General features: G+C 43.3%; 1 protein-coding gene across 4 annotated transcripts; it reads left to right on the top strand.

Moving 5' to 3' along the window:
- On the top strand, positions 1 to 26,183 carry map4k5 (mitogen-activated protein kinase kinase kinase kinase 5). 4 transcript variants are annotated; one of them, XM_053434154.1, is made up of 34 exons: positions 1 to 353; positions 799 to 1,044; positions 3,805 to 3,862; positions 7,777 to 7,867; positions 8,728 to 8,792; positions 8,878 to 8,933; positions 9,030 to 9,077; positions 9,736 to 9,778; positions 9,890 to 9,962; positions 10,273 to 10,404; positions 10,681 to 10,743; positions 10,829 to 10,910; positions 11,637 to 11,753; positions 12,437 to 12,515; positions 13,201 to 13,272; positions 14,962 to 15,020; positions 15,195 to 15,262; positions 16,663 to 16,707; positions 16,795 to 16,837; positions 17,466 to 17,676; positions 17,927 to 18,012; positions 18,436 to 18,477; positions 18,719 to 18,803; positions 18,889 to 18,968; positions 19,544 to 19,604; positions 20,351 to 20,465; positions 20,727 to 20,785; positions 21,514 to 21,617; positions 21,839 to 22,016; positions 22,157 to 22,225; positions 22,331 to 22,423; positions 22,622 to 22,692; positions 24,006 to 24,061; positions 25,251 to 26,183. In XM_053434154.1, the coding sequence occupies exons 2-34, from the start codon at positions 937 to 939 to the stop codon at positions 25,336 to 25,338; spliced, it is 2,700 nt and encodes an 899-aa protein (XP_053290129.1). In that variant the 5' UTR covers positions 1 to 353; positions 799 to 936; the 3' UTR covers positions 25,339 to 26,183. The 4 variants fall into 4 exon arrangements, with proteins under 4 accessions (XP_053290129.1, XP_053290128.1, XP_053290131.1 ...); XM_053434153.1 differs by having other exon boundaries at positions 17,448 to 17,676; XM_053434156.1 differs by lacking the exon at positions 13,201 to 13,272 and having other exon boundaries at positions 2 to 353.
- Positions 26,184 to 26,700: the final 517 nt, after the last annotated feature.

Here is a 26,700-nt window from a genome sequence, read left to right as displayed (position 1 = left end):
TTTTCCTCCTCGGCTGCTCCGGACACTTCGACTCCTCACGTTGTTGACGCGTCGCTTCGCTTCACACTTCTCACGCGGACCGGGAACCGGGACCTGCACCGGGGCTCTACTGTAAACCCGTCCGCCCGGGGGGGAGGAGATGACATGTCGGCGGCTCCGCTCTCAGCTGCCGTGGATCGTTGCGAGCACTCGAAGCGACAGGAGCCGCTGAAGTTTCCTCGATAACAAAGGGGCCCCGCTTCTCTGAACTTCTGCGGGACACTCGACGCCGTTTGTCCGCGAACAGAATCAAACAACAACCCCGTAGTTGGAGGATTTAAAAATGCGACACCCGCTCACCTGGACTGTTAAAGGTACGTAAGAGCCAGCAGAGGAGCTAAGCTAGCTAGTTAGCATTAGCCCGGTTGATGCTAAGCCCCCAAAACTCAGCACACACGTCCAGAGCTATGTCCGACCTGGATGTGGCTTCTTGCTGGATCCACCCGGGTCCATGTTAAAGTTAATCACAAGCTAATGTTGTTTTAGTGAAGTTTGTTTTTAACTTGTGTTAATGTTTCAGCTCGAGGCCTAAGCAACTTAACTTTGGAGCTTTGGGCTGAAGTGAAATCTAACACCGCAGTTGTTCGTGTGACAGATGTTATGGTCCCGGACAGAATATCCACTTTTACAGAAGCACTTTTTAAAACACAGATGAACACGTGTCACGTTTGATCAAGCACCATTTTTTTTTTTGCACTTTCTCATGTTAACACCCCCCCCCCCCCCCGCACCCCCCTCTCTTCTGTGTCTCTCCACCAGGACCTGCAGCTTGGAGAAGAACCATCTGAGTAAAACTTCTGTCCAGGACAACTTCGCTTACATCCCCCCAAAAAAACCAGCCTTTCCGATTGGATCGAGCCAACTCAATGTAAAGGGATCGTCGGGTTACCAGCCACCATGGATATCTTCCCCCGGCCCAGCGGTGAGATCCAGAGGAGGAACCCCCAGCACGACTTCGAGCTCATCCAGAGGGTGGGAAGTGGCACATATGGAGACGTGTACAAGGTACAGTGGACCGACTGGTTCCCACAGCCTGTCCTTACAGCCGGAGATGCCTCAGCTTTTCCATCCCATGCCTGATCGAGCCTTTATAGTCCCGATTCAAAGCGGAGTGTTGTCTGTCTCGTGGGTCGTGGAGACATGTGGTGAACACGTTTGACAGGAGCCGTGGAATCGGGGACACACACATTCCTGGCGTCTTTTCAAGCCACAGAAAAACCTCCCGCTGGCCCAGTGGCACATTCTAGGATGAACCGTGGATGGGGATCCGGCTGCGTGATCTTTAAATCTGCAGAATACTGAGATCACAACCCCTCATAATGTTGTATTACCCAAATATATTCAGTTTACTGTCATAGAAGAACTAGATTAGAAGCTGGAGTCAACAAACTGGCTGATTAATTGATTGTTTCAGTTCTCTGATATATTAATTGTAATATAAAGGACAAAAAAGGGCATTTAACACTTTGACTCTTAGGGAAACTGTGGCTATGGCACATTCTGTCAGTTGTCTGTGAGTTAGGTAATATTATGATTTACCTAGATATTGTTTTCCTGGTTGTGACGTTTAAAGGTTGTGAGCTTGTTTGGCTCCTCTGAGTGAAGAGATACTACATCGTTACTTAAACCTTTCAAACTTAGCAAATAAAGAAGTGCAAATACTTTGTTCTGCTGCTTTATGTAAGAGAGGAAACAGGAATATGTCGTAGAGAAGCAAGAAGCGTGATCCTGCACTCAAACCTGATCAGATACCAGGAAATAAAGTCAGTCTTTTGTGAAGTCTGTACAGAAACCTTTTAGCCAAACACAACATTTCATCCCGACTGGTCCCACCTCTCACTGGATGTTATTTCTCTTGTTTATCCGTCTGCCAACACACAAGCCGATGCCCCATCCGACCCACTGTGTGATAGTTGAATCAGCCCGTCGAGGTCCCTCTCCATACAAAGCCTCTCTGGTCAGCCCCCCCCACACCCCCGTCCCCACCCCCAGACAGGCCACCGGTGGAATGCTGCGCCTGGTATTCTCTCTGTGCTTGCAGGCTGAGGGCCGCAGCGCGCTGTAATTTGATCAGAGCTCTGTCTAAACACGCGTTCCACTAGGGGCGTGTCCTGCACCACACTGACAGCGGAAACTCCTCATTGGGAAAAGTCCTCATTAGCTCTGTCATGCACATTCGAATTTTAACGTGTCCTCGCTTCCGATTATGTTTGAGTCACATGTTTTTTTTCCTTCTCTTTTTTACTACGGCTGATAATGATTCATTTATCTTCATTAGAGTGCTTTGCCCTCGGATCGCAGTCTAGATTATTTTTTAAATGCTATATTTTGGGTAGAATTTGAATATGTACAATTTAAATTTTTGGTGAATGTTGTATTAATACGAAGGAAAGAAAGAATCTTACAGTCGTCGCTTCTACTTACTTTCTCAATAATGTCTTTGATTAGTAATAAGTACTTTTTATTACCTCACAGCTCAGTCAACCTTGGTAGTTGAAGTTGTTTAAAGTTTGGTGTAAAGAACGACTTTCTTCCTTATTGTGAATGTGATTTATCGAGTCCCTGTCCTCACTGTATTTAGTGAAGGTCTACATAGACACCAGGCACACCTGTTTTTCCCCTGAGCCTGACACGGTGATTGATCCTGTGTCGGATCTCGTCTGGTACACGACAGACTTCTCCTCCTCTCAGTCAAAGATGTCTGAGGTTGTTAAAGCTGTCTTCGCTGCTGCATCTCTTTTTTAGACTGTCGGCTTCAAACTTCCTCTTTTTGGGGGGGGTTTAGCTCTGAGGTGGACTTGAGCTGATTCGGGAAGCTTGACTCAGGTTATTTGCAAGAATTTGATCATTACAGCCGGCACTAATCATTTAAGAAATCTCACAGCTGACCGGACATTTCATAATATAGTAAATAAACAGGAAAATGACTTTGCCATTCTGCAGACTTGTGGTTTTGTCTGAACATTTTTTAATCTGTCACCTTCTGTATCAGCTGCAGAACAAGTTTAAGCTCCCTGTGGGTTTCTGTTGCTATGTGTGAATAACCAGCAACATTCCCAGTGTTGAAAGATGGCGGCCGCGCTGGAGGGTTTTATGGTTTACGGTTGATTTAGCTGCTCGTCTCATCACGTCAGTCCCACGGATTATGGAGCCTCCCGTCTTGACCTGGATTTGGAAGTGAAACCTACTTGGAGATAGAGATTTCTCACAGGATGGATGGATGCTTCTTAAAAATGTATTTCTTAGCATTCAGATGTTGACATGATGAAATATTACCCTGTTAAGCTGGTAGTGTACAAATATACTGAAGAAACTTAAAGAATAATATAAATGAAGAAGAATAACTAAGTCAGAGACTGAAAAATACCACAAGTCATGTGACAGCTGACAGACGCATTCCAGCCTCTTCCCAATGACCTGTTGACCTCTGTGCAGGATGTTTGTTCAAGAGGACTTTTTTGATTTTTGATGGGACCAGTTATTATTATGGCAGATTTAAGAATGTAGTGGTTTGTCTGATGGAGGTGAGGACATTCCTCGATAAATGACTGAAGCACCTACTCTCAGTTACATACAGTTCATGAGGCTGCACCACTGAACTGTTGAATATTAATTTTCACTAACGAGGTGATTGTTTCAGCAGTTTAATGTTCATGGTTTTGCTTCTTTTATTTAACAGATGAACAAGTTTTATTTAAAGAAATAAATAAAACAGTTTTGTTATACTTGTGGCCTCGCTGACTGTTTTGCTGTTGTGTCTTTCAGGCTCGAAACATAGCAACCGGAGAACTTGCTGCTGTGAAGATCATAAAGTTGGAACAAGGTAAATATGATCATTTTATCTGTTTTCATAGTTTCAAGAGAATAAATCCTGCCTTCATTTTTTTTTTTTTGTCAGAGCTGAAAAATCCGGTCTGGAAAAACGAGTCTGTTATTTTCCAGGGGTTTTGAATGGAATGCATAAAAAAAAAAAAGTACTCACTGAAAAATATTGTTGCACGGTGCCAATAAACACGACTGCAAATATTAATGTGTTGACAAACCCAGAGCGCTTTTTCTTTTTCATGTGAAATGACCTGAATCTTTATATATACCCGTCATCCTGCACCATAATGAATTTGGAGCAAAGTGTGCTAAAAAAGTGGGTCATTTAAAAAATATAAATCACCTTCTATCGAGGCCACATTGTGACATTGACATTGTGAACATGAAGAAGCGGAGGAAGGAGGACATTTCTGATACTGCCCTGCTCTGGGGTCTGTGCCGGTGGTGACCTAGTGGCAGAGCCAGTCCGATCCAGATTAGTGGGATTACCAGGAGGACTTTGTACCACCAGCAGCAACCAGACAGAGCTCAGCTGATTACTAGTCAGTGAGGGAAGAGATTCACTTGTGTTTGTTTTCTCTTTCACTCATCGTGTCACTGTGACGGTGAAAGCGAGAGGATGTGGGATTAATGATGCGTTTCTGTCCAAAGTTTGCAAATGTTGTCGTCCTCAGGTGTCTGTGTTTCATCAGTGAATTTCAAATGACTGGTCTGAAATATGTTTTCACTCCATCCTCATCAGACGATAGGAGTCTTGAGCATATTCTGCTGGTGTGTTGGAACACGGGGGGGATTAGAGTGTGTGCGTGAGTAAAAGAAGAAGATCAAGAAGCTTAGCTGAGATAGAAGATGGACAAAAAGACTCAAGAAGGGAAACGTTTTTATTGCCGTTTTCTCGCTAAATTCATTGGTAAAATATAATCGAGAGTAGAGACGTAATTAAAAGGTTGTAAAGAAGAATAGATAAACAGTTTTGGCCGCGTCTCTCTGCCCATTATCTCATTAAGACTCGTTAAGCACTTTTATTTATTTAACCCTAGAGCACGTTCAGGCCATTCCCCATGATGCAACATGAGAAAAGTGAGGTGGTGTGTTGCTGCCTTTGGAGCAATGATCTCAATAATATCATGTAGTGTGTGATGAGCCATTATTTTATTGTAGTGTGGGCGTGTTTTAGATGAGAGAGAAGAAAAATCGGTGAAGGATCCAAGTTATGTTCATGAGGCTTTTAAACTCCTCTAGTCTGAGGTCAGCCGTGGAGCAGTTTGGAAGTTTAATAGGGAAGATAGATTTATCCCACGTTTCTGCACATTTACAAAAGTTACAGCATAATCCTGTTCAGGATTTCCAACACAACTCATTTCTATTTGCTCTCTTCGTATAAATTTGCACTCTTCATATTTGCTTTATCCTTCCTTGAGATGAGATCAGGCATTACCCCCGCCCAGGAAATCTTTTTCAAGCAGGATTCTCATTTCTCTTCCCCCTGCCTTTTGCAAGTCACTCCTTTCTGTGCTAGAGGTAAACAGCTTTGGGCGGACCATCGAATCAAACTGGTTTGACCAGGAGTGGTATGAAGTAAAGGGAACGAGAGAGAAAGGAGTGGCGGTGAAGCCCTCTGCCTGCAGGGACCGGGGGAGCTGAGCTGCTTAATCTGATCTTTTGGAGTTGATATGATCAGTGAAGATCAAATCACACTCACTGACCATTAAGGGAAACTTACAGTGGCCACTTATTTTACAAAGTAACTCATCTTATAATATCTCTGTTCTTATTGTACCGCTTCAAATTTATATTTCTTTTTTTTCGGGGGGGTCGTCACTGAGAAATTCAACTACAGACCATTTGGGCGCATCTCAGCTTGACATTGGTCAAGAATGAACCTTTACTTATTTCCTACACACTGAATTGAAACTTGAAAGTTGTGTTCAGCGAGCAGAGGGAAGCTCTGAGTCTGAGAGGAAGTGGCTACAAGCTCAACACACCAAGAGATTTGTGTTTGTTGGACGAAGCATGTCACCTAAATTACAGTCGCTCACATTTTTGTGGCATCTCGTACCATTTGCTCTCTGTCAAAAGATACATTTGAAAATGACTGATCAACAGGGGTTGAATCCTGAATAAATAAACTCGTGATTACAGACACAGTTGCATGTAATTGTAACCAAATTAATGAGTTCCTCCGAAGTACCACTTACTTGTAGTATCTCATAATGTGGCGAACACTCTGAAGGAGACTGGAAATACTTCTCACATTCGTCTTCATGGGGTTAAAGAACCAGCTTTTGTAAGACTAAGATATTCATTACATCATTATTGTGACAAATATTGGGAAATTACTTGTGGAAAACTCAAACTGAGTAATACCTGCACATCACCACTATTCTTTATTCAACTGCTCTCTCAACCTATCAGTGAATCCATTGAAAAGAAATCCTTTATGTTGTGATATAGTCACTAGGGATGCACGTATAGTTCGGTCTGATATCTGATAACATTACATGGCACAAGGCGTGTGGTGTTACTCAGTAATTAATGGTGACATACTCTATGATGCTCTTTCAGTTTTTCTTTCCTGTTATGTGTTATATAGCTTTTTTTGGGTGAGTGCAAAAGTTCTGCAAAGTTCCCCCGAAAAGAACCCAACGTATTAGAGCAGGTTAACCTCTTCAATTATTAACATTGGATGAAAATGATTTGCCTGGATCAGAGTGTTATACGTCTCCTCTTAGTTAGTAGCTGGTTAATTAACAGCTCATGGAAGTGGACCGGTTGGTTGTTTATCAGCTGGGTAGTTGTTGCAAGTTTTGGCATTTCAACCAGACTTGAAATGAGGCTTGAAATGAGTGACAGAGACTAACCTCTCACTGACAGACTGAAGAACAGGACCGCAATTGCCTCACTGGGTACAAACATTGTGTACTTAAAAAATGTGTCATGTTTGCCTCCAAACTTCCCCTGTATCACTTGTAACTGGCCTTCTGGTTTGTTGTCTGGAGCAATGAACTGTGGAAGGAAACAGAACGAGTTTTCTTTTTGCCACGATTGGTTTTAGATTTGCAGTTTTTGTTAAACTTGTGAAACTTCGTTTAGCCATCATAAGAGCTTTGTTTACGCACAACACATCAGTGAGCAGTATTGACACTTGACATCTTTGTTGATAGTAATTTCCACATCAATCACCGTGCAGCCTGCTGTTTTGATATCAATATTTTTGGTAGAGAATGATTTTATCCATTAGATTTGCTTCATCTGGACAGTTGCCTATGATGACAGCCTGTTGATAGACTGCTGAAGCTGGCAGAGTCTCGTAGATCTCAACCTCCTGTTAATGTATTCCAGGGACGTGTCTCTGTTCAATTGGGAGCAGCTGGTCTTACATATTTTTGTCTTCTGACTTCCTACTGGTTCGGATGTGTTAGACTGCTTTGCCGAACTGGAAAGCAGCCTAGATACTCGCCTACACCACATAAACTTAAAAAGTACAAGGTGTTCTTTCTGTTGTCGATAGCTGGTCTGTGATTTGCTGTATTTACATAGAGAGGAAATATTGAAATGCTCAGCCAGACATTCAAAGCAGTTTACAGTTTTAGTGGCGTATGAATGTGTACGGATTTGAAAGGGTTCATTGTGAAGCATCAGTATCGGCCTTTATAACTTATCTCATAGTTTCGATCATCTTCTACAGCTTCATGGCTCGACTAAATCAAAAATCTGCCACATGATTGGTGTATGGGTCGGGGGGGGTCTGTACTTAAGGATTTCTTAAGTTTGGAAAATGAAAAATTGTGTTGTCGTGAGATGTTTATTTCTAAATGGAAAATATCTCATTAAGCATTAAAATAATTCTCTGTACAGAAAATGAAAAAATACAGCAATTTGCTCATTGGTGATTTCTCCCTCTGTTTCCAGGGGATGACTTTTCCATCATACAGCAGGAAATCTTCATGGTGAAGGAATGCATGCACCACAACATTGTGGCCTACTTTGGGAGCTACCTCTGGTAAGAGCCGGCTCCAAAATGATCCTGCTTTGTCATTTGATTCTAACTGTTTTCTCTTCCCTTGCTGCCAGTTCGTGGAAGTCATACGTTAGTGTCTGAAGGATTTATTGAGCCGCTGCCTGAAACTCGCATGATGTATTTTATTAGTCACACCTGTGTGTGAAAGTATGACTCAGTGTCCCGGTGTCGCCGAGGCCCTGCAGTGCCAGGATGCAGCTCTCGTGTTTAAACGGAGCCGGCGTTCTGTGGCTGGTATCTGAGAGGAAGTCGGGCAGCTCCTGCCCACCCTGCCTCAGACTCCCAGCAGGTTTAACTGGAATAAGAGCCTCTGATCTGTTACATGTGGCTGTTTTTCCTGAGAGATGCATGTCTTATCCCAGCAGGTAGGACTTATAAAGTCTGGCCACATAGAGAACAAATGGTTACTGTAAAACCTTAATGAGCGACCCACCATGCATTCATTATTATAAATCTAGTTTTATTCTTTGAGAAGAACCACCAGTTTATATTCGGGGAAGTTTGAGTTTCCGTTCAGACATGTTTCCTGACCCAAAATGATTTCCACATCCAGCTAAGAGTTTTGTGAAGTAGCCCAGTTGAGACTGGGAAACTGGGGCAGTGAACAGTATCTTCACCTCACAGGGGTCACAGCTTCATTTCAACACAGTTACAACAATCTTATTTTTAGATTCTTCCCTGAGGGTTGACATGATTTTTCTACCCACCCTGCTCTTTTATTTAAATGTGTTTGGTTTGAAAGGTACATATACATGATGGTTACAAACTCTTTACTAACTTTGTAACTACATAGGTTTGTAAATCTGTGATCCTAATATAATATTTTTTGTTGCTTTCTTCAGTCGAGAAAAGCTTTGGATATGCATGGAGTACTGTGGAGGAGGATCTCTCCAGGACATTTATCATGGTGAGGTTTGATTTTCAGATGAAGTCATAACATGGTTTTTAATACTGTCCACATTTAAAATCCATCTCTTGCTTGTGTGCTGCAGTGACAGGACCTCTGTCAGAGCTCCAGATAGCATACGTCTCCAGAGAGACCATACAGGTATTTTTACTTCCCGCATAGTAATTTAAATGAGCATTTCAGAGTTTTTAATCTCAATTTAATTTACACTGAATGCATTTTTGTTTTTCTTTACAGGGTTTAGGATATCTGCACAGCAAGGGCAAGATGCACCGGGACATCAAGGTATTTTATGTTTTCAGGTTTTAAAGGACAAGGCCTCTATATTGGGCCAAACACACTTTGCCTCATGCCAGCACAAACAACATCATTCTAAACGTCAAAATATTCAAAAGAAAGATGTAAAAAACAAAAGAACAATTAAAGGAAGACGAGTGAAACTAACAATACAGTTGCTCTTCAACGGTCCAAAGTAGGGGCATGTGATTTGGCAGCGTTGCAGAGGTGCAAGCTGAAGTCACAGGAAGGGTGCGAGAGATGGTGTTACTTTCTGTAGTTTTGCGGTTGGGCCGATTACACTTGGTTCATGAACGCAGGCTGGAGCCTCGTGCGCTATCACAGAAGGTCAGGGCTGGGTCTATTATCTTTACTCAGCTCTACGGAACGACCACTTCCTGTTTCCTCTACTCTCACCGCAGGATGCCACCCGAGAGACTGTCAGTCACAACCAGCAAAAACACAGTCAGTGGGTCGGTCCGAAAGCTGTGGTTCGGGTGTAACTTCACAGATCAGTCAGAGATCACAGCAGTTTCAGATTCCAGATTCTGCTGAAAAATCCCCACACATAATTGTCATGAACCAGATTTGCAACACACTGAGCATTTTGGACCATGTATTTTATCTGAATCAAAAATTAAAACCCATTTATTGTACTTTCTAACAGGGTGCCAACATCCTTCTGTCAGACAACGGAGATGTGAAGTTGGGTAAGTTCCAGTTTGACATCTTGATTCTCAAGGAAACGGAAAAACAAAACCCTGTAGCTTTGAGTTACATGTGGATAACCTAACCTGAAATGCCGTCTATCCTTGTTACAGCTGACTTTGGAGTTGCAGCCAAAATAACAGCCACCATCGCCAAAAGGAAGTCCTTCATCGGAACACCTTACTGGTGAGTGTGTCACCCTCATAGATACCTTCGATCAGGTCGCTCATCTGATTGTATCAGCAGCAGAATCTAGTTTGTCACAGTTAGGCAGAAGCTTCAGCTGAAAGGTGAAAGTTCAAATTCCCGCTGCAGCTAAATTGTTTTTGTGAGACTGAATCCTTACTGTCACTGACCCTGACCTCTAACACACAGTCAAGGGTAGACAGACAAAACAGTTCTCCATCCAAAGATCAACAGAGTATCACATTTTAAATATCAGTTTTCAACACTTCGTCTTTTTTCTTTCTCTTCTTCTTTCACTGAATTTATCCAGGATGGCTCCAGAAGTAGCGGCGGTGGAGAAGAACGGGGGCTACAACCAGCTGTGTGATATCTGGGCCGTTGGCATCACGTCCATAGAGCTGGCCGAGCTGCAGCCCCCGATGTTCGACCTCCACCCGATGAGGTGTGTCTTTATTTTGATTTCCTCAAAAGTGATCGGTCAGAGCTTCCTCATATGATTCTTAGGCGGCTTCCTGCTTTTGTGTTCTTCGAATGTTTCATCATGCCTTTTGATTACTTGAATGCTCATCCTGTTTCATTCAAGATACAGTTTATTTTTAGAAGAAGAGGTCGCAGGCTTTTCCATTCTATAACTTTTGGTTAGCCTGTTATTTTCAAGTATATGTGCCTCTTGTATTCTGTTCAAACCACAAGTAATTAGTTTCTTTGTCTACCATAGGGCCTTATTTTTGATGTCAAAGAGTAGCTTCCAGCCGCCCAAACTAAAAGACAAAAACAAATGGTGAGTGTCCCAGACTACACTTTCCTTTGGCTTTAGAAAATTGGCAGGGATGAGCACTGGATTAAACCTAAACTATCTCCCCCAGGTCCACTGCCTTCCATAACTTTGTCAAAGTGTCTCTGACAAAGAACCCGAAGAAGAGGCCCACAGCAGAGAAGCTTCTATCGGTAATAAATCTTATTGTATTGATGTTGAAATGTTCAAAACGAAATGGTGTGCAGTTTTAGAGCTGAACCTTCAAAGTAGTAAATGTTAGAAAACTCTCGGCTGTGTGTTCATTCCTTTAAGTAGATTATATTTTCAGTTGCTGCTAGGTTTCTGTGTATTTTTGCTTGTTGAACAATTACCATTTTGTAAATCCTAAAAGCCTCAGGCACATGTGGAAGTTTTCATTCCCACTGAATCTAGCAGGGTCTCAGTTTGGCTCAAAGAGCTTCTGTGTGGTTTGGCTCAGTTTCCAGCAGTTTGGCTTACGTTCAGACACCAGTCAAAGTTTAGTCTTTCAATTTATTACTTCATTCCTTGGTATTTATCGAAGCTTTTTAATTATATTGCAACTGAAGGGCTTCAGTTTATTTCCAAGGAAGTAGTTCAATCACCACCTGTTCTTAATTTTCAGGGTGTCAGTCAAACTGTAAATAAAGATTTGTGAAAAGGTAATTTTCAATTGTCGTGAACCCAGTGTGTGTCATGTGGGGACAGTCCCATTCTAATGAGTCTGGTACCTGATGCAGACAGTTTGAATTAATGTGTAACATTTACATTATGACTCTCTCTTTGAGTCATAAGTGAGGTTCTACTTCTAGTTTCATTGATCTCGTGTGTCAGGGACGCAAACAAATTTTTATCAAGTTCTTCATCAGTTTGGTGTTACCCCGTCTTGTGTCTCGCAGCATGTGTTTGTGGGACAGACGGGTTTGACAAGGAGAGTGGCTGTCGATCTCCTTGACAGGATGAACAACCCAGACAACCATCAGCCTTACAGCGAGGTGGACGATGATGACCTGGAGGTAATGTCGAATTCCATCAAACATACTTCACAATAATGCCCTAACTCCAAGAACACTGTATAAACAAACCTATCTGGAAATAAGACATTTTTTGAATGAAAATACTACAAAAAAAAGGAGAACTTTTAAAAACAAAAAGCTAAAAAACAGAAGCAAGTAAAAGAAAGTGACTTAAATATATAATCGTTGTCCTAATCACACATTAAAATGGTTCAAAATACCATTACCATTTGCCCCTTCATAATTATTATTCCAACGGGACTCTGCACGACATGTGTGTGGCAGCCAAGGAGGTGGTACCATTGCCTTTTAAGAGACCATTGTGCTTTTCTCAGCCTGACAGCAGTAGCACTGTCTTGGCTGCGATGAATGAAAAAAACGCCCCAAAGGCTATTGACTGCAGACAATTGAGCTTGGTGCAAACAAACAGCCTCTGGGATGCATAATAATGTGACACAGTTCAGAAACTCGCTCTCAGATCGGCATTTCTCTTGGCGTGCAAGTTTCGGAAATGGCTTCACCAGATATTTTCCAAAGATGTGTGTCATACGTCATATTTGTGCCAGATGACTCAAGGCTGTGCTGCGTCATTTTTAATTATTTCACACAACTTTGCAACTTTCTTGTCAAGTGGCTGCTGCTGCTGTTAAAACCTACTTCCTTATCTCCACTCTTTGTTTCAGCCCCTCTCTGCCGTCAGACACACCATCCGCTCCACCAATAAACAAGCCCGAGCTGAGAGGACGCGCTCAGAGATCGACTGTAAGTGAACACAAAGATCACCACCAACCCCCCACTCTTATGAATCCGTCCTGTCGCTGGTCAGTGTGTCAGTCCCCCCCCCCCCCCCTCCCCCCCGGCTGTTGAGCTCCACATAGGTCCGGCGGCTTGTCTGAGGGTCATCCCGCTAATCCTGCTGCACTGACTGGCACTTGTCCAGAACACAGCATGTGGTAGTGTGTGTGAAAATAGCCCGGGGATTCGCGGAAGAGAAAGTGGATTTGGTTGACATGTTATTTTACAGTAGCAAGTAACCGCCCCTCATCTTTTACCTGAATAAATCATGTGAAATAGCTTGTCTGAAGGGGCGACTTGAGCTTTCTTGAGGAAATTCGTTTTTTACTGTTGTCGGTGCTGAATTTGGCAGAGGATGCAGCTTTAAATTTATAATCAATAATAATTGCAAACCCTTCAGGGAAGTTGTTGTGTGTTTGTGTTGTCTTCAGTTGTTGTTTGGAAGCTGTGTCGCGTCAAGTCATGTTAGGTCCGCTGTAGTAACAATCCAGTGGTGAGCTGCGTCCTTATCATTCGTGTTTGTAGGTACACGTACCCTGCTTCCTTGTGTTCTGTGCTTGTTTGTGTTGTGATCGTTTGAGCCAGATGTACTTCCTGTGTGGTTTCATCTTTATTTCTCACAATTACGTCTGACTTTCCCTCCTACATGAAGCAAACAATGGGACACACCAAGGAGGGCCATGCTCAAGTCCTAGCTTCACTGGGAGACACAGGGGGGACGAAGGTTAGTGACAGTGTAGTGAGACAGTGTGTGTTTGTATGAATCCCCAGCTCACTCCTACAACTTCCTGAGCAATGTAGCCGAAATAAAACTAAGTGTTTTTGAGTGGTACTAATAAGAGTGCCCGTGCATGTGTTAGCTACTTACTGTGGCTTTAGCTTGCATAAGGTTGAATAACCAGGTCATTGTGACATCACAGATCAGACTTGGTATTTACATCCGTCCGGAGTGATCCGATCACAAGAGGTCAGCGCTGAGCACAGGTGTGAACTAGAGTTCCTCATGGGTTCAGAGAAAACCAGAAAAAAAAAACAGAGTGTGTTCTCTTCAAACTCGACCTGCAGAACTGAGCAATGCACATGCTGTTATCAGTGCTGTCAGACACAGAGCCAGGTCTTCTCCCGTCCACTTGGTCATTACACATCGTTTGGTAGGGACCAGGGAAAAGAACAGGGATCTGAACCCGTACAGGACCTGGCTCCACCCGATAAGACAAAGTGTGAAAGCAGCCAAATGCATCGTCAATGTGTCTGATCACATTCAGAGGTGATTCATTCACCTCCTCCTGACACTGCTTGGTCTCTTTCTCTCTCTCTTACGCTGATACACAGACACACACACACACCGATATACACACACAAACATTGTCATCAGACACATTCTGAAAACGCAGACTGGGTAACACAACATTTGGTCTACGTGAACACAGACGACACCCCCGAGGTTATTTGCAAAAGGAGCAGTGAGCTGATATTATTAGTCATAGACACATTCAGGATGCATTTTAATGCCAGGTGTAAACACACATTCTTAGCACTGACCACATGGGATCACATCTCCCACAACGGACGTTAATACCAGATCTTAACGCGGCCTTAGTTCTTGTCAGACTGTTTGTGGTAAAATTGCATCGTAGACGACTAATATGACCCAACAAGGAAGCCACGTTGGGCCCGACCAGTCCCTCATCTCCTCAAATGTTTTGCTGAAGGTTGGCTTCGTAGTTCTGTCTGTGACTCACCCATTCACTGTTATCTGTGTTTTAAATACTTCAGCGCGGCCACAGTATCAACATACCTCAAGCAGAAATCCCCCCCCCGGAAAACGAGGGTTTGAATTCTCGAATAAAAAGTTTCTTTGTTAATGAGAAGCTGATTATGTGGGAGAGTTTATTGGCAGGTCGGTGGATTTCTTCCGCTCTTACGTGGCTGCAGCAGGATCACGTCATGTTTACACTGGACACGACACCCGTCTCCTCTATGGGATCGACTGTTTGACAGAATCTGACCTCAAACGTAAACCAAGAGGAATCTGCTGCGTTATTTGTTTGCAATTCTTTGTCGTTTTTACTAATATTTCAGACCTGGTCAGTGTCACTTGTTATCTGTGTTTGTCTTTGGTGATGGACTCGTCTTCAGGCTGCAGACCAAACATTCGTAGAGCAGCTCAATTAATCAATGGAATGTCCTTGTGTTGTTTTGACAGGTGTGTCGCAATGGAAGCCGTTGATCTGCTTTTGCTTAATTCTTACACAGGACTTTATATAAGTGTTTTCCCAGGTTCCTGGTACTGCTCCCAAAGGCTTTGTGTGTCTTGAAGTGTTGGGTTCTGATGCCCTCTAGTGCCAAAGATGTGTGGGAAAAAAACAAAACAACAACAAAAGAGACTGACCACAATCTTTGTCTTTCACAGTCGACAAGGTCCAGTTTGAACCTCCACTCCGGAAGGAAACGGAGGCTCACTCTGAAATGGTGATAATCACATTCAGTTAAATCAATACTAGAATAAAAGTGCAACTTTCTGTTTATGTTTGTCATCAGTCAAGTTTAATGCGATTGCTCAAAAAGAAAAAATATATATATCCCTTAATTAAAGGACGCAGGTATTTACTAATTCTATTTTTGTACATGTGTGCCTTTCCACAGGATGTGTGTAAAGATAATGACTTCCCTTCCCCCTGGAGTCCCTTCACAGAGGGAGGAAAAACAACCAGGTGAGCCATGGAAACTGCTGTCATGGGAGCTGCTCCTATTTACCCCACTGCTCTCGCTCTCTCTGTCTCTCCTGCTCTCTCTCACTTACCCTCACTTGCCCTCTTCACCTGGGTTAATTATCTAATGGATGCTTCTCTGGGGATTTTCTCTAGAAAGCAAAAACAAATGCAAGGTTCATGTTTTGTGTCTGTATTTTTATTCCTCTTCTTTGGAAACACACATTTCCAGGATTCTCACCAATGGATGTTGTTGAATCTAGTTTATGAGAGATAGAAAGGCCGCTGAGGCATGTTAGTCATCACACTGTCTTCCTCTATCTTCTGTAAACTAACATCCACTGATTGAAAATACATTTTCCCGTGGACGCTCCTCCCTGTGTCTCACATTAACCTGCTCACTCAGTGGAGCTAACCTGTGTCTGTGAATGAACTCACTCTCCCACACCTGCACTTTGAAATGTCACCGTGGCCTTTAAGAGGTTAAACTCTTGCTCACTTGTCCGTGTGCTTTGACTGTTTGTTTTTTTCTCCCTCCACGTCTCTCTGTCCTCGTTGGGCTGTCGGTCTTCTCTCTCTCGTTCGTCTTGTCCCTCCAAGAAGCCTTCTCGAAAGCGTTGAGGATGAATTGTTCCAACGGTAACACTAACACTGCGTGTGTTGTGTAGTGCTGTAAGCCATCCACCCTACCCCTCGCTTGGTCATCACCATGTTTGCAGTGAGCTTTAGCATCCATCCTCTCAAATCACCCTCCCTGACACCACTCCGTTTACCACTTGTGATCTTAACTGTCGATCCAAACTGTGCACACTGCTGCACCCATGAGTCTGAGGTCGGTAGGAAAGTGTGATGTAGGAATAGGCTGGAAAATAATGATAAAATCTGCTTGTTTGTGAAGATTCAACCGTTAACAAACACACAGGGCTGCACTTTTATATCCACTGTAGTTTTAAAGCAAAGGTTTCTTAATACCTTTGCTTTAAAACTACCTTTCAGAGAACTTGGTTAAAGTTGGGTCACTGAGCTTTAAAGCTAATTTCATGGATTACTGATTAACGTGACAGCTTTTATTTAACCTTCGGAAAGTTGTCTGCAGGCCTTTGGTTTTGGTCCATGTGTTATTTTAAGCTAATGTCAAAGTCAATAAGGAAAGTGATGATGGACCTGTTTGAAGGTTTTGTACTAAGACAAACAAAACTATTAAAATAGCTTCAGAAATGTATATTTTTGTGGTTTCCAGAGCAAAATGGATCCCGCACATTCCACCTCCATGTTTCTCCTTCGGCTCATGCTCACTTTATGTCCAAGGAGGGATTTTTACATGAACATTTGCTCCATTTACATCCCTCCTCCTGAGATCTGATTGGTCCTATTTTCCACACTGATTCCTTTGTTTCCTGCAGGGGACACATGGCCCATCTTGAGGACGCATTTGAAGAAGTAGAGCTGTGAGTGACAGTAATAGATTTCAAATGTCATCATAAACACAGAAATGTTCCTTTTTTGGTTTATCTGAAAACACACTTCTATTTCAGGTCAACTCTCAAGCCAGGACTTCCTCCTCCTCTGCCCCCAAAGGTGATGACCAAAACTATTTCAAAAAGTTACTATTCGCATCCACACACATTCATCCATCAGCTTTCCTTCACACACTGCTCACTTTTTTTTTTTTACTATGTATTTGTACCCTGTTAAAGTTTTTTTTTCGTAGTTTTTCCTTACTCTTGCTGAGGGTTAAGGACAGAGGGTGTCACGCCCTGTTAAAGCCCTATGGGACAAATTGTAACTTGTGAATAGGGGCTATACAAGTAAAATTTGATTAATTGATTGATTGATTGATTGATATTCCTATATATTTATATATATACATTTTTCTGCTGTTTTTATAATATATATACAGTTTATATTTTTTTGTACTTTCCACTCCAGCAGCACAAGAACACTTTCCTACTGGACACTGACACAATCACATCACTGCATTCCATTCCTGTATCTATAAATATTCTCTCCTTATGTGATTTATGTGATTTATGTATGTATTACATCGATGTGTTAAGTGTACAAGCTACTGGATGATCTGAATTTCCCAGGGGATTAATAAAGTATCCATCTATCTAGTCCATAATATACAAGTTCAAAGTGTGTGTGTGCTGCGAAGGGCTTTGAATGAAGATCAAACTGTTTTCAGTCTGCCCCTCATTCCCAGCCCCGGCTCAACAGTTCGTCGGAGGAGATCGGCCTCAACGAGGAGAGGTCGCTGACGGTGCGGAGGTTCCCTAACTCGGAGAACGGCCCGAGTCAGGCGGCTCGCAGACTGAGCACCCCCGAGCAGGGAAACAAGGTGGAGCACTCGTCTCCAGATTTCCTCTCTGTCAGCGTCAGCAGCCCTGGGATCCTGTCTCATGCCTCTGATCCTGGTGAGTCTCGGCTGAATTTATACACAACTTTGCACAGTAACCTGTTTGGTCTGGAGTCTGCTGTCATTCTTAAACCAAGCCGGTTTCTCACTGAGCACTTACTTTATTTTTTACAAGCTCTCATTAAACCTGAATGTAAAGGTAAGAAAGCCTCATGTAAATGTATGTGATCTTGGACATATATGCTTTGTGTGTGATTAGTAGTTTTACTACAGATCTAATTTTCTGTCCTCCGTCTCCCTTGTGACAGATAATGACTCGGACGGCAGCGTGAATGGAGGCAGTCCCCAGCCACCACCCAACCAGCAGCATCGGAAAGAGAAGAAGGAATTCCCTGTGAGTTTAATGACCTTTCACCAATATATCATGTTACAATGTGGATTTCTATCAAGTCCGCCACACTTCTCACTTTTATTTTCATTGGGTTTTAAAATGAAATGGTAATCAGTGGTCTTAGAACCTATACTTTAAATGTGGAGATTCTCCAACTAAGCTGGCTGATCTTGCGCTGAAACCTCAAATATGTTTTTCCCTTGTAAGATCCAAACCAGGATGGTTAAAGAGGAACTTTTTGGCGTCCGGTCCAGTTCAACATTTAATTGACTTTGACAGAACACACACACAAAAACAGTCCACATTGTTCTGGATCCTTGTTGAGGCTGAAACTAAATCAGGCAGTGACATTTAAAATCATTGTTGCTTTATCGGTTCTGCATCTACACCGTCATGTTTCTTTATGTTTCCTCTGCTCCTCCTCAGAAACCAGCCATCAACGGGCTGCCACCCACTCCCAAAGTACTGGTGAGTAAATCATCTGCACTGTCGCTCACAGTCTTTGCTCTTCGCTGCTGACGTGGATCCACGGGCACTGTTATTAATCTGTTGTCTGAAATGCTGCTGTACATTCCTCAGATATTTGGGGTCCGCAGAGCTTTCAGCTTTGTGGTTGCCTCTGCTCCGCTCGGCTCCAGCTTATTAAACCTTGGCTGACGTTGTAGCGCTTCACTGATCCAGAATCTGCCTGTTTTGCTTTTCAATGCAGATGGGAGCCTGCTTCTCTAAAGTGTTTGATGGTTGCCCGCTGAAGATCAACTGTGCCACATCGTGGATTCATCCAGACACCAAAGGTAGAGCTTCAATCCCATAACACCAAACACAAACACACATAATTAACATGTTTTATTAAAGCCCACAATTTGTTTCTTCTTCTAGATCAGTACCTCATCTTTGGGACAGAGGATGGAATCTATACGCTGAATCTTAACGAGCTCCATGAAGCTACGATGGAGCAGGTAACGGAAAATACAATCAGTTTGTGGAACTAGTAGAATTACACTGCACTCGCACAAATGAACGTGTGAAAGTTTCAACCGAAATGCTCATTCACTTTGAATGGGCTGAGGTCCTGCATTGCTGAGGAATCAAATCGTGTTTAAGAGAATACTGCAAGCACTAACCAATCAAATCAAGTAATACGAAAGAAGAGGCAGCTGGTGAACCTGGTGTGTGTTGTGGATTTGAATTTACACGTACTTCTTTTTAGCCTAGCTAGCTCAGTATGTTAGCATGACCGTCGGCTATGTCGTGTGTCCAAATCATGAAATGGATGTGGTATTTATTTTATCCATTCCATACTCTTAAGTCTTCTTCTTTTTTGTATCCCTCTTATAAGAGTCCCATGTTTGCTTCTTCAACATGTGGATAGATCTGAAGCAGACCTGCTGTTCTTTGTTATGGTTGCTAAGCCATTATTAGACACTTAACAGGAGGGTCAGCAAGCACACAATTCTCTAATTAATGTCGCTCCCCTCATTGAGAGCTGAAAACTACAGCTGAGCAGTGATTGTCATACTTTCTATCCCCTCAGCTGTTCCCGAGGAAGTGCACATGGCTGTATGTTATCAACAACAACCTGATGTCTTTATCTGGTAAGTGATGGACCTTTTAACAGCCTCCTGCTTCACCGGCCACTGTCATAGCCTGCCGCTCCTTTGTCCCGTGTTATCTGGCTGCCCCTGAAGGCAACACGGCCGCTCCACATCTGCAGCCCTGAAATAACTTTCTTTTGTTTGCTATCAGAAATACTGTGACTCATGAGTGATGCATCTGACTTTACAAGCTGTTCCTCTGCTGGAGAACCACAAATATACTGATATTTGTAGGTCACAATGTTTTCTAGCAACAAAAGTAAGAGTCGTGAAACTCAAATCAATCAATCATTCGAAAACCAAAGAGAGAACAGAGCTCAAACCTTTCCCCGGTTTAACGGTTGAGGATGGGATTACAAAGTGTGAGGTCTGCTTTCGGTTTTTACCTCCAGCAGTTTGCCCCTTGGTATACTAAGCCTCTGTTCTCTTCTCCTCTTCCCTTGGCCACTGTCCATCCTCCTCTCACCTGGCTTGATTTGATATTCTACTAACTGGCTTCATCAGAAGGTAATCATGCTTCACATCATCATGACACTCCGTTCACATCTAACCTTTCTACACGTGAAAGCTGCTTCGTGGGATGGAGGATTTTGTTGAGACCATTAATCATTTACCTCCAAAATGTTTATAACGTTGTCTGTCATATTTAAAAGTGTCTTCGATCTCTTGGCTTTGATTTCTTACTCACTGCTCGCTGCTTTTTAACCCATGAAGCTCTTCATTGAATCTACTGTGTCCTGCTCTAGGGAAAACCTTCCAGCTGTATTCCCACAACCTCATCGGGCTGTTTGAGCAGCTGAAGAAGCCGGGGCTCGCTGCTCAGTTCCAGACTCATCGCTTCCCAGACAAAATTTTACCCAGGTGAGATCTTCAGGTCTTTTTTTCGGAGCCTTGTCTCATTTATGTGACTTTTGTGATAAGGTGACGACTCCGCTTCTCTAACTCTGAGCACGTTGCTACGCTCACGCTGTGCAGTCTTTTTGTGCCTCGCTGTCCACCATCATGACGAATGTCTGTGGCGGGAGAGAAAAAGGAGAAGCACCGGCCAACTTCCCTGATTATAGACGTCATCAGCGCTTTTAAGACTGTGGTCACAACAACCTGCCTGTTTTCTCCCCTCAGGAGGTTTGCCTTGACAACTAAGATCCCAGACACAAAGGGCTGTCACAAGTGTTGCATTGGTAAGTGGCCTTTACCTCCCACCACTTATTTACTTACCCTTCCATCGTAGTAAACTGTCAGCACATGAGGAACATCTTCTTATAGTCCTGTGTTCTTTTATATTTTCTGTAAACTTAAAGACTTTATTATGCATTAATGTGAATGAGGTTTTATTAAATCAAGATTTTGAATTTGTTATAGTTGCTCCAGTGATTTAAACCAATGCCCTTCTGATAGAATCTGACCGTGGACCTACACGGTCGAGCCGGACAGACTTTGTGGTTTACAGGCATGATGCTATTGGCTTAATAATTAATACAATTGTATAATTTTATGTAGCAAAAGGTTTATAGTTTTTAATTGAAGTTCTATATATTAGATGTATTTGTTTCTGTAGATCGCAAACAGCCCAACAGTCCCCTTAAATTTGATTCCCTGTTTTTTTCCATTTAAGAATTATTCCCTGGGAAAAAACTCCCCGTCATGCAACGTTAAAGAAAGTGAAAACAAATTCCTGGATCCACCCTGAAATGTAACGGGTTCTTCCCTGACTCATACTGCATCGTTCCACTAAGCTTAGTGCTGATCAATCCAGTAGTTCTGCTCACAGACAAACCATCAAATGCCAATGAAAACATAACTTCCATGGCAGAGGGAACAAATCTTTATTGGCAAATGTTGGAAACGCCCAAAATCCATATGGTTCTGGCTACACTGTTCAGTCAATCATCCCTTGTCTCTTCCACAGTGAGAAACCCGTACACAGGCCACAAGTACCTGTGTGGAGCGCTGCAGTCTGGGATCGTCCTGTTGCAGTGGTATGAGCCCCTGCAGAGGTTCATGCTCATCAAGGTCAGTTCACTATGTCCTGTCTTTTCTGAAACATGGTCCCCACAAATGTGTTTATCACAAAAGATGGAACTGTCAGCTCTGCCCCACATTGTTTTTCTTAAGTGCTGTGAGTCTGTAATTGTGAGTAAAATGAGAACTCATCTCCTAGCACCTGTAGAAAACATCACACGCTCTTAAAAATAAAAACTAACCTCTGTGTCCGCTCTCTCTTCCTGCCGCAGCATTTCGACTTCCCTCTTCCCAGCCCCCTGAAGGTGTTTGAGATGCTGGTGGTGCCGGAGCAGGAGTATCCTCTGGTGTGTGTGGCCATTAGCCTCGGCACCGAGCCGGGTCAGGTGGTCCGCTTTGAGACCATCAACCTCAACTCCTGCTCCTCCTGGTTCACAGAGATGGGAACAAGTGAGTCAAACATGTAGATGTACTTCAGGTTTAGAGATTATACACAAACGATTATAGAGACTTTTAATACTTCGACTGTTTCGACATTGCCTAGGACGTTAGAGAACCTGACTTCTCACAACTACTTTTCCTTTCCACAGCGAATCAGCAGGTGGATGCGATCCACGTCACCCAGCTGGAGAGAGACACAGTGTTGGTGTGTTTGGACCGTACGTACAATCTCCTCTTAACAGTTTGTATCTGTCAAACACACTTTACACTCATTTAGATTCTACTTGTTCATTCTAACAGAGTTTTCTTATTTTATTTGGCAGAAAATTTGAAGATTGTTAATCTCCAGGGCAGATTGAAGTCCAACAAGAAGCTGGCGTCTGAGCTCAGCTTTGACTTCTGCATTGGATCTGTTGGTAAGTGTCCAGATAAATCACAAGACAATTTGGATCTGTGTACAGAATTGGACAAATATGAAATGTAGAAAGAGGAGAGCTTTATATCAGTATTAAAACTGAACTCCCTCACATTAAAGGCTTAGAAAAAAAGACTCTGAGCATGAAAAGTTGTCAAACCTACAGAAAAGTTATAATTTGTCCTCTCTGTTTGAACAGTGTGCCTTCAGGACAGTGTCCTGGCCTTCTGGAAACACGGCATGCAGGGAAAGAGTTTCAAGTCCAATGAGGTAAAATAAACCGTAAACACTGAAATCTTGATTCACTGCCACTGGTTGTAACTCTTCCATTTTTAATCGTGAAAAGCTGAACCTGTCTTTCAGTTTATTTCTATGTTTATCTTTAGTTTAAGGACATTTTGGATTTCCTCAAGTGATGATGACACCTTTTTTAAACCAATCGTCCCTTTTGAAGATAATTTTCGAAAACCAAATGATAAAAATATCAGAATTTATTTTTCATGGGTTTGCACTGACCACTGGAGTGGAAACTCTAAATGCAATGTGTGTCACCTCCATGAACACAAGGGACCTTGTTGTGCCCGTGAACAAACACCTTTGGCTCGGGACAACAAAGACCCAGAGTGCTCTCTGTTCACGTGCCTGGCGACACGCTGTGGGGGATCCCAGCAGCTTAGCCCTCAGGTGGAGCCGGACAAAGTGGCTTTGTGTCGAGCGAGGTAACGCATTGGTCCGGCTTTCACGAGGGACTTGCTGTTGACCCGATCACGAGTCGCGCTCAGCCGCACAATAACAGTTCAAGAGATCACGGGGAGGTGAAGCATTCTGTTTTTATGAAAAGTGATACGGCCGGCCGGGGCCTCCCTTTCTGAAAGCTCACCGTGTCAGACGTGGTCCTCAGGTGAAACCGGAGTTCTCTTCCCAGAGTCCGTGTCCAGCCCGGCTTAACGGTTCTCCCATAGCCAGGATTTGTGATATGTCAGCAGCCAATGCAAAATTCATGTTCAATCATAAACGAAACCCGTCACACAACAGCAAGCGACACTAAATAATTCAGCCCTTGTCTCGTTATGATTCCTCTGAAAAGCGAAGGCATTCAAGGGGGCAGGGTTGTTGATCCGCGGCGGACTCGGTGGGCGCTCCCCCGAACACCCGAGACCTTGTTCTCGTTTAGACTAAAACGGATCAGGTCTCCCCCGAGGCCCAGGACTCACACCTAGCAGGTGTCAGCCGCTGACTATCTCACATCTGTTGACAAGTTTTCATGTCATGACAACACATAGGAGTGTGTTTTGAAGGGACCCTTGTGTTTTCCCCTGCAAAGTGTCATGCTACATCTTGTGACTTGGAGCAGGTAGCCTCATGTATGGTACACAGTGTCACCCTGAGGCCCTGGAGACGGCACTCAGTCACCTGCAGTCTGTTTAAAGAGCATGTTGACGTTTTGTTGTTGAAGTCACAAGACGTGATCCAAATGTAAACACTCCAGCATTAAAAGACAAATAGAAAACGCTGGGTCAGGATTCACTCAGGCTGAAGATTCACTTGAAAGTCACTTAAATGTTTTTTTTTTATTTCCCTAGGTGACCCAGGAGATCTCTGATCCAAGCAGAGTCTTCCGTCTCCTCGGATCCGACAGGTTGGTGCAGAGAAATTTCAGATTCTCACCCTTCTTGTTTATGTTTGTTTTAACCCTCATCCCTGCTCGTGTACCTCATCAGCCACATTTCTTCCACGAACCCACACACTGGTGATAACGGCCGTCCTCCCTCAGGTCTTATTGTTTTTCCTATTACCTGGAAACCAAAAAAACAACCAGCTCACCTCCTGCTGCTGGGACGCCTCCCGCTGCACTGGTGTCCCACTGACATGTGTTTGTCTCCTCTCCATGTTCATCTTGCTTAAAACTAATCGTCTCAATCCATTTGACTCTCTGATCGATCTGACTCCCACTGTCCCCGAGTGACCCTGTGACATCATCCTATAGCCCTCTCTGTAGATCTGCTGACATGAAGGTCACAGTCACAAACCAAATTAGGATTATTTTCATATTAAATTAATCTAGTTAATACTAGTTAATGCACATAACAAGTTTAGGTGATTATTTACATGTAAAATGCAAAAACCCAATGCATTGGTTTGCTTTGCACATGTTATCAGCAGAAGCATCTTCTAGTTATCGATGAATCATCTCATCTGTAGACTGAGGATCTGTCTCCACTGCAGACAGAGCAGAGTCTGATTTAACCCTCGCACAGATCTCAGGTCAGCTCCTCTCCCGTCACTCAGTCAGCTGATGACTTCTGATGGAGCGAGGCCTCTCTCTGCCCACCGCCCCCTCCCCCTCCCCCCTCCCATGATTTATTCACTGCTGCCCAGGCACTGCCAGTCTGGTGTGAGTGTCCCTCCGTGCCTCTGTAATTTCATCTGATGGAACAGACAGTATGGACGTTAGCTTCCCTGCTCAGCTGTCACCACCACGAGGCCGATGGCATCTCAAGACGTAGCCGCCGCCGCTGTCATCGGCCTGTCGCTGGTCGTGCCGTTTAACCAGTAACTGTGCCAACTGGTCCCATTAACATGATGCTGCTGGTCCCCTCGTCGAAGCAGATCAATGAGATGTGATGTTGCATTTTGTTCACTGGAATCTTCAAAGCTTGTGAATAAAACATGTGAAAATGGCAAAGAGGCTGAAACCAGAGGGAAAGTGGTTCTCAAATTGTTAATTATGGCAGATGATGGTGTTTAGAAACTGCAGACTTGATTCCTTCCATGCTGGTGCCACAAGTCCTCCGTCTAATCCCCTGCTCCTTGTGTGTGTTTTGCAGGGTGGTGGTTCTGGAGAGCCGACCCACCGACAACCCCACGGCCCTGAGCAACCTCTACATCTTAGCAGGTCACGAGAACAGTTACTGATCCGTCAACGCGGACTGGACAGGTCTTAGAGAAGAATAAGATGCCTCTTGTTTTTGGGAGAATCTTTTGTTACTGATGGTGGGATCGGCAGGTCAGTAAAAAGGGGGCGGGGCGTCTTCCGACTGGGCCCATGAGCAGCCTTACACCAGCAACTGTAGCTCCCACCAGAAAACTGTTCTGAATACAAACCCGTTGTTATTTTCCTTACTCATCTGTACTGTGGACTGATAGGTCATCTAGAGAATGAGAAACAAGTGCCATGATTAAAAAAAATTCACAAGGATTTTTGTGATTGTATTAAAACGATGGGAGATTCTTGGTGTTAACGTCTGAAACGTGTCACATGATCACCGCCGGGCTCGAGGAGAGTTTTTTTTTTACAACTTTCCTAGTCAAACTTATTGACCCAGTTTAAACAGAACCTCATGAGCCGTGTGGGTTATTTAAGCAATATTTATTAACCTCATGTTCAGTGATGTGTTGGATTGACAGACCGTGTGAGGATTAACTACCTAGTTCCCGAGCAGCTTCTGGTTATTTTCTACCGCTATGTAATAAAGCCGCTTTATCTCTCCTGCTCTGCTGCATTTTTTTTTTTTTTTTTTTTAGAAAATGGACATAATGTACATGTGTTTTTTTTTCCCCCTTTACCCTGCTCTCTTTTATAGACCTTTTAATTCTCATTATTTGCACCATGTAAGCACTTTTGTACATTTTTTTTAATTTAAAATAAAAATGACAAAATGAGGGACGATGCTAGGTTTTGTTAACATCTGTCCATTCCCTTCGCCAGCTGTTCGATGTATGCTGTTTTTGTAATAAAAAAACGCTGTTGTTAACAAGAAGACGTGAATGGATGCTTTCTTTATCCGTGTGTTTGTGAGATGATGATGATGATGCTGCGAGTCATGGATGAAGAGTCTCTAATGAGGGAAGGGGGACGGGGGGGTTATTAGTTTATTTCCCTGTTTAGTGTGTCATTCCTGCAGCTTCACCAGGAGGCGCTAATTGCTCCCCCTGCGACAGGAGCATCCGTCACAGTTAAATCCTCCAGTCTGTGGAACAGGTGGATGCGTCTGAGCGGTTTCTGTTTTGAAGGCCACAAAAACATGAGATGGAGGAGAAATGGAAAACCCTGTTCAGCAGAATCACATACTAATTCACCAGTAACTCAAACTGTGTTCAGACCAGTGAGGATTTCTCTTTCAAGGACAGAAGATGAGTGAATTCTCCTGTGAGAACTGAGTTGTTTTCCTCCCTGACGGATGTTTCCTCTGGCTGCAGGAGGAGGGGCTTTATTTTTTAAAAACACCTTTTGAACTCTCAGTCCATCAGGTGGGAACATCTACAGATGTGTGAGCA

This window comes from Pleuronectes platessa, chromosome 11 (assembly GCF_947347685.1).
Source record: "Pleuronectes platessa chromosome 11, fPlePla1.1, whole genome shotgun sequence".
Classification (NCBI taxonomy): domain Eukaryota; kingdom Metazoa; phylum Chordata; class Actinopteri; order Pleuronectiformes; family Pleuronectidae; genus Pleuronectes; species Pleuronectes platessa.
Note: the sequence above shows the minus strand (reverse complement) of the source record. Positions and strands in the feature narration are given on the sequence as shown.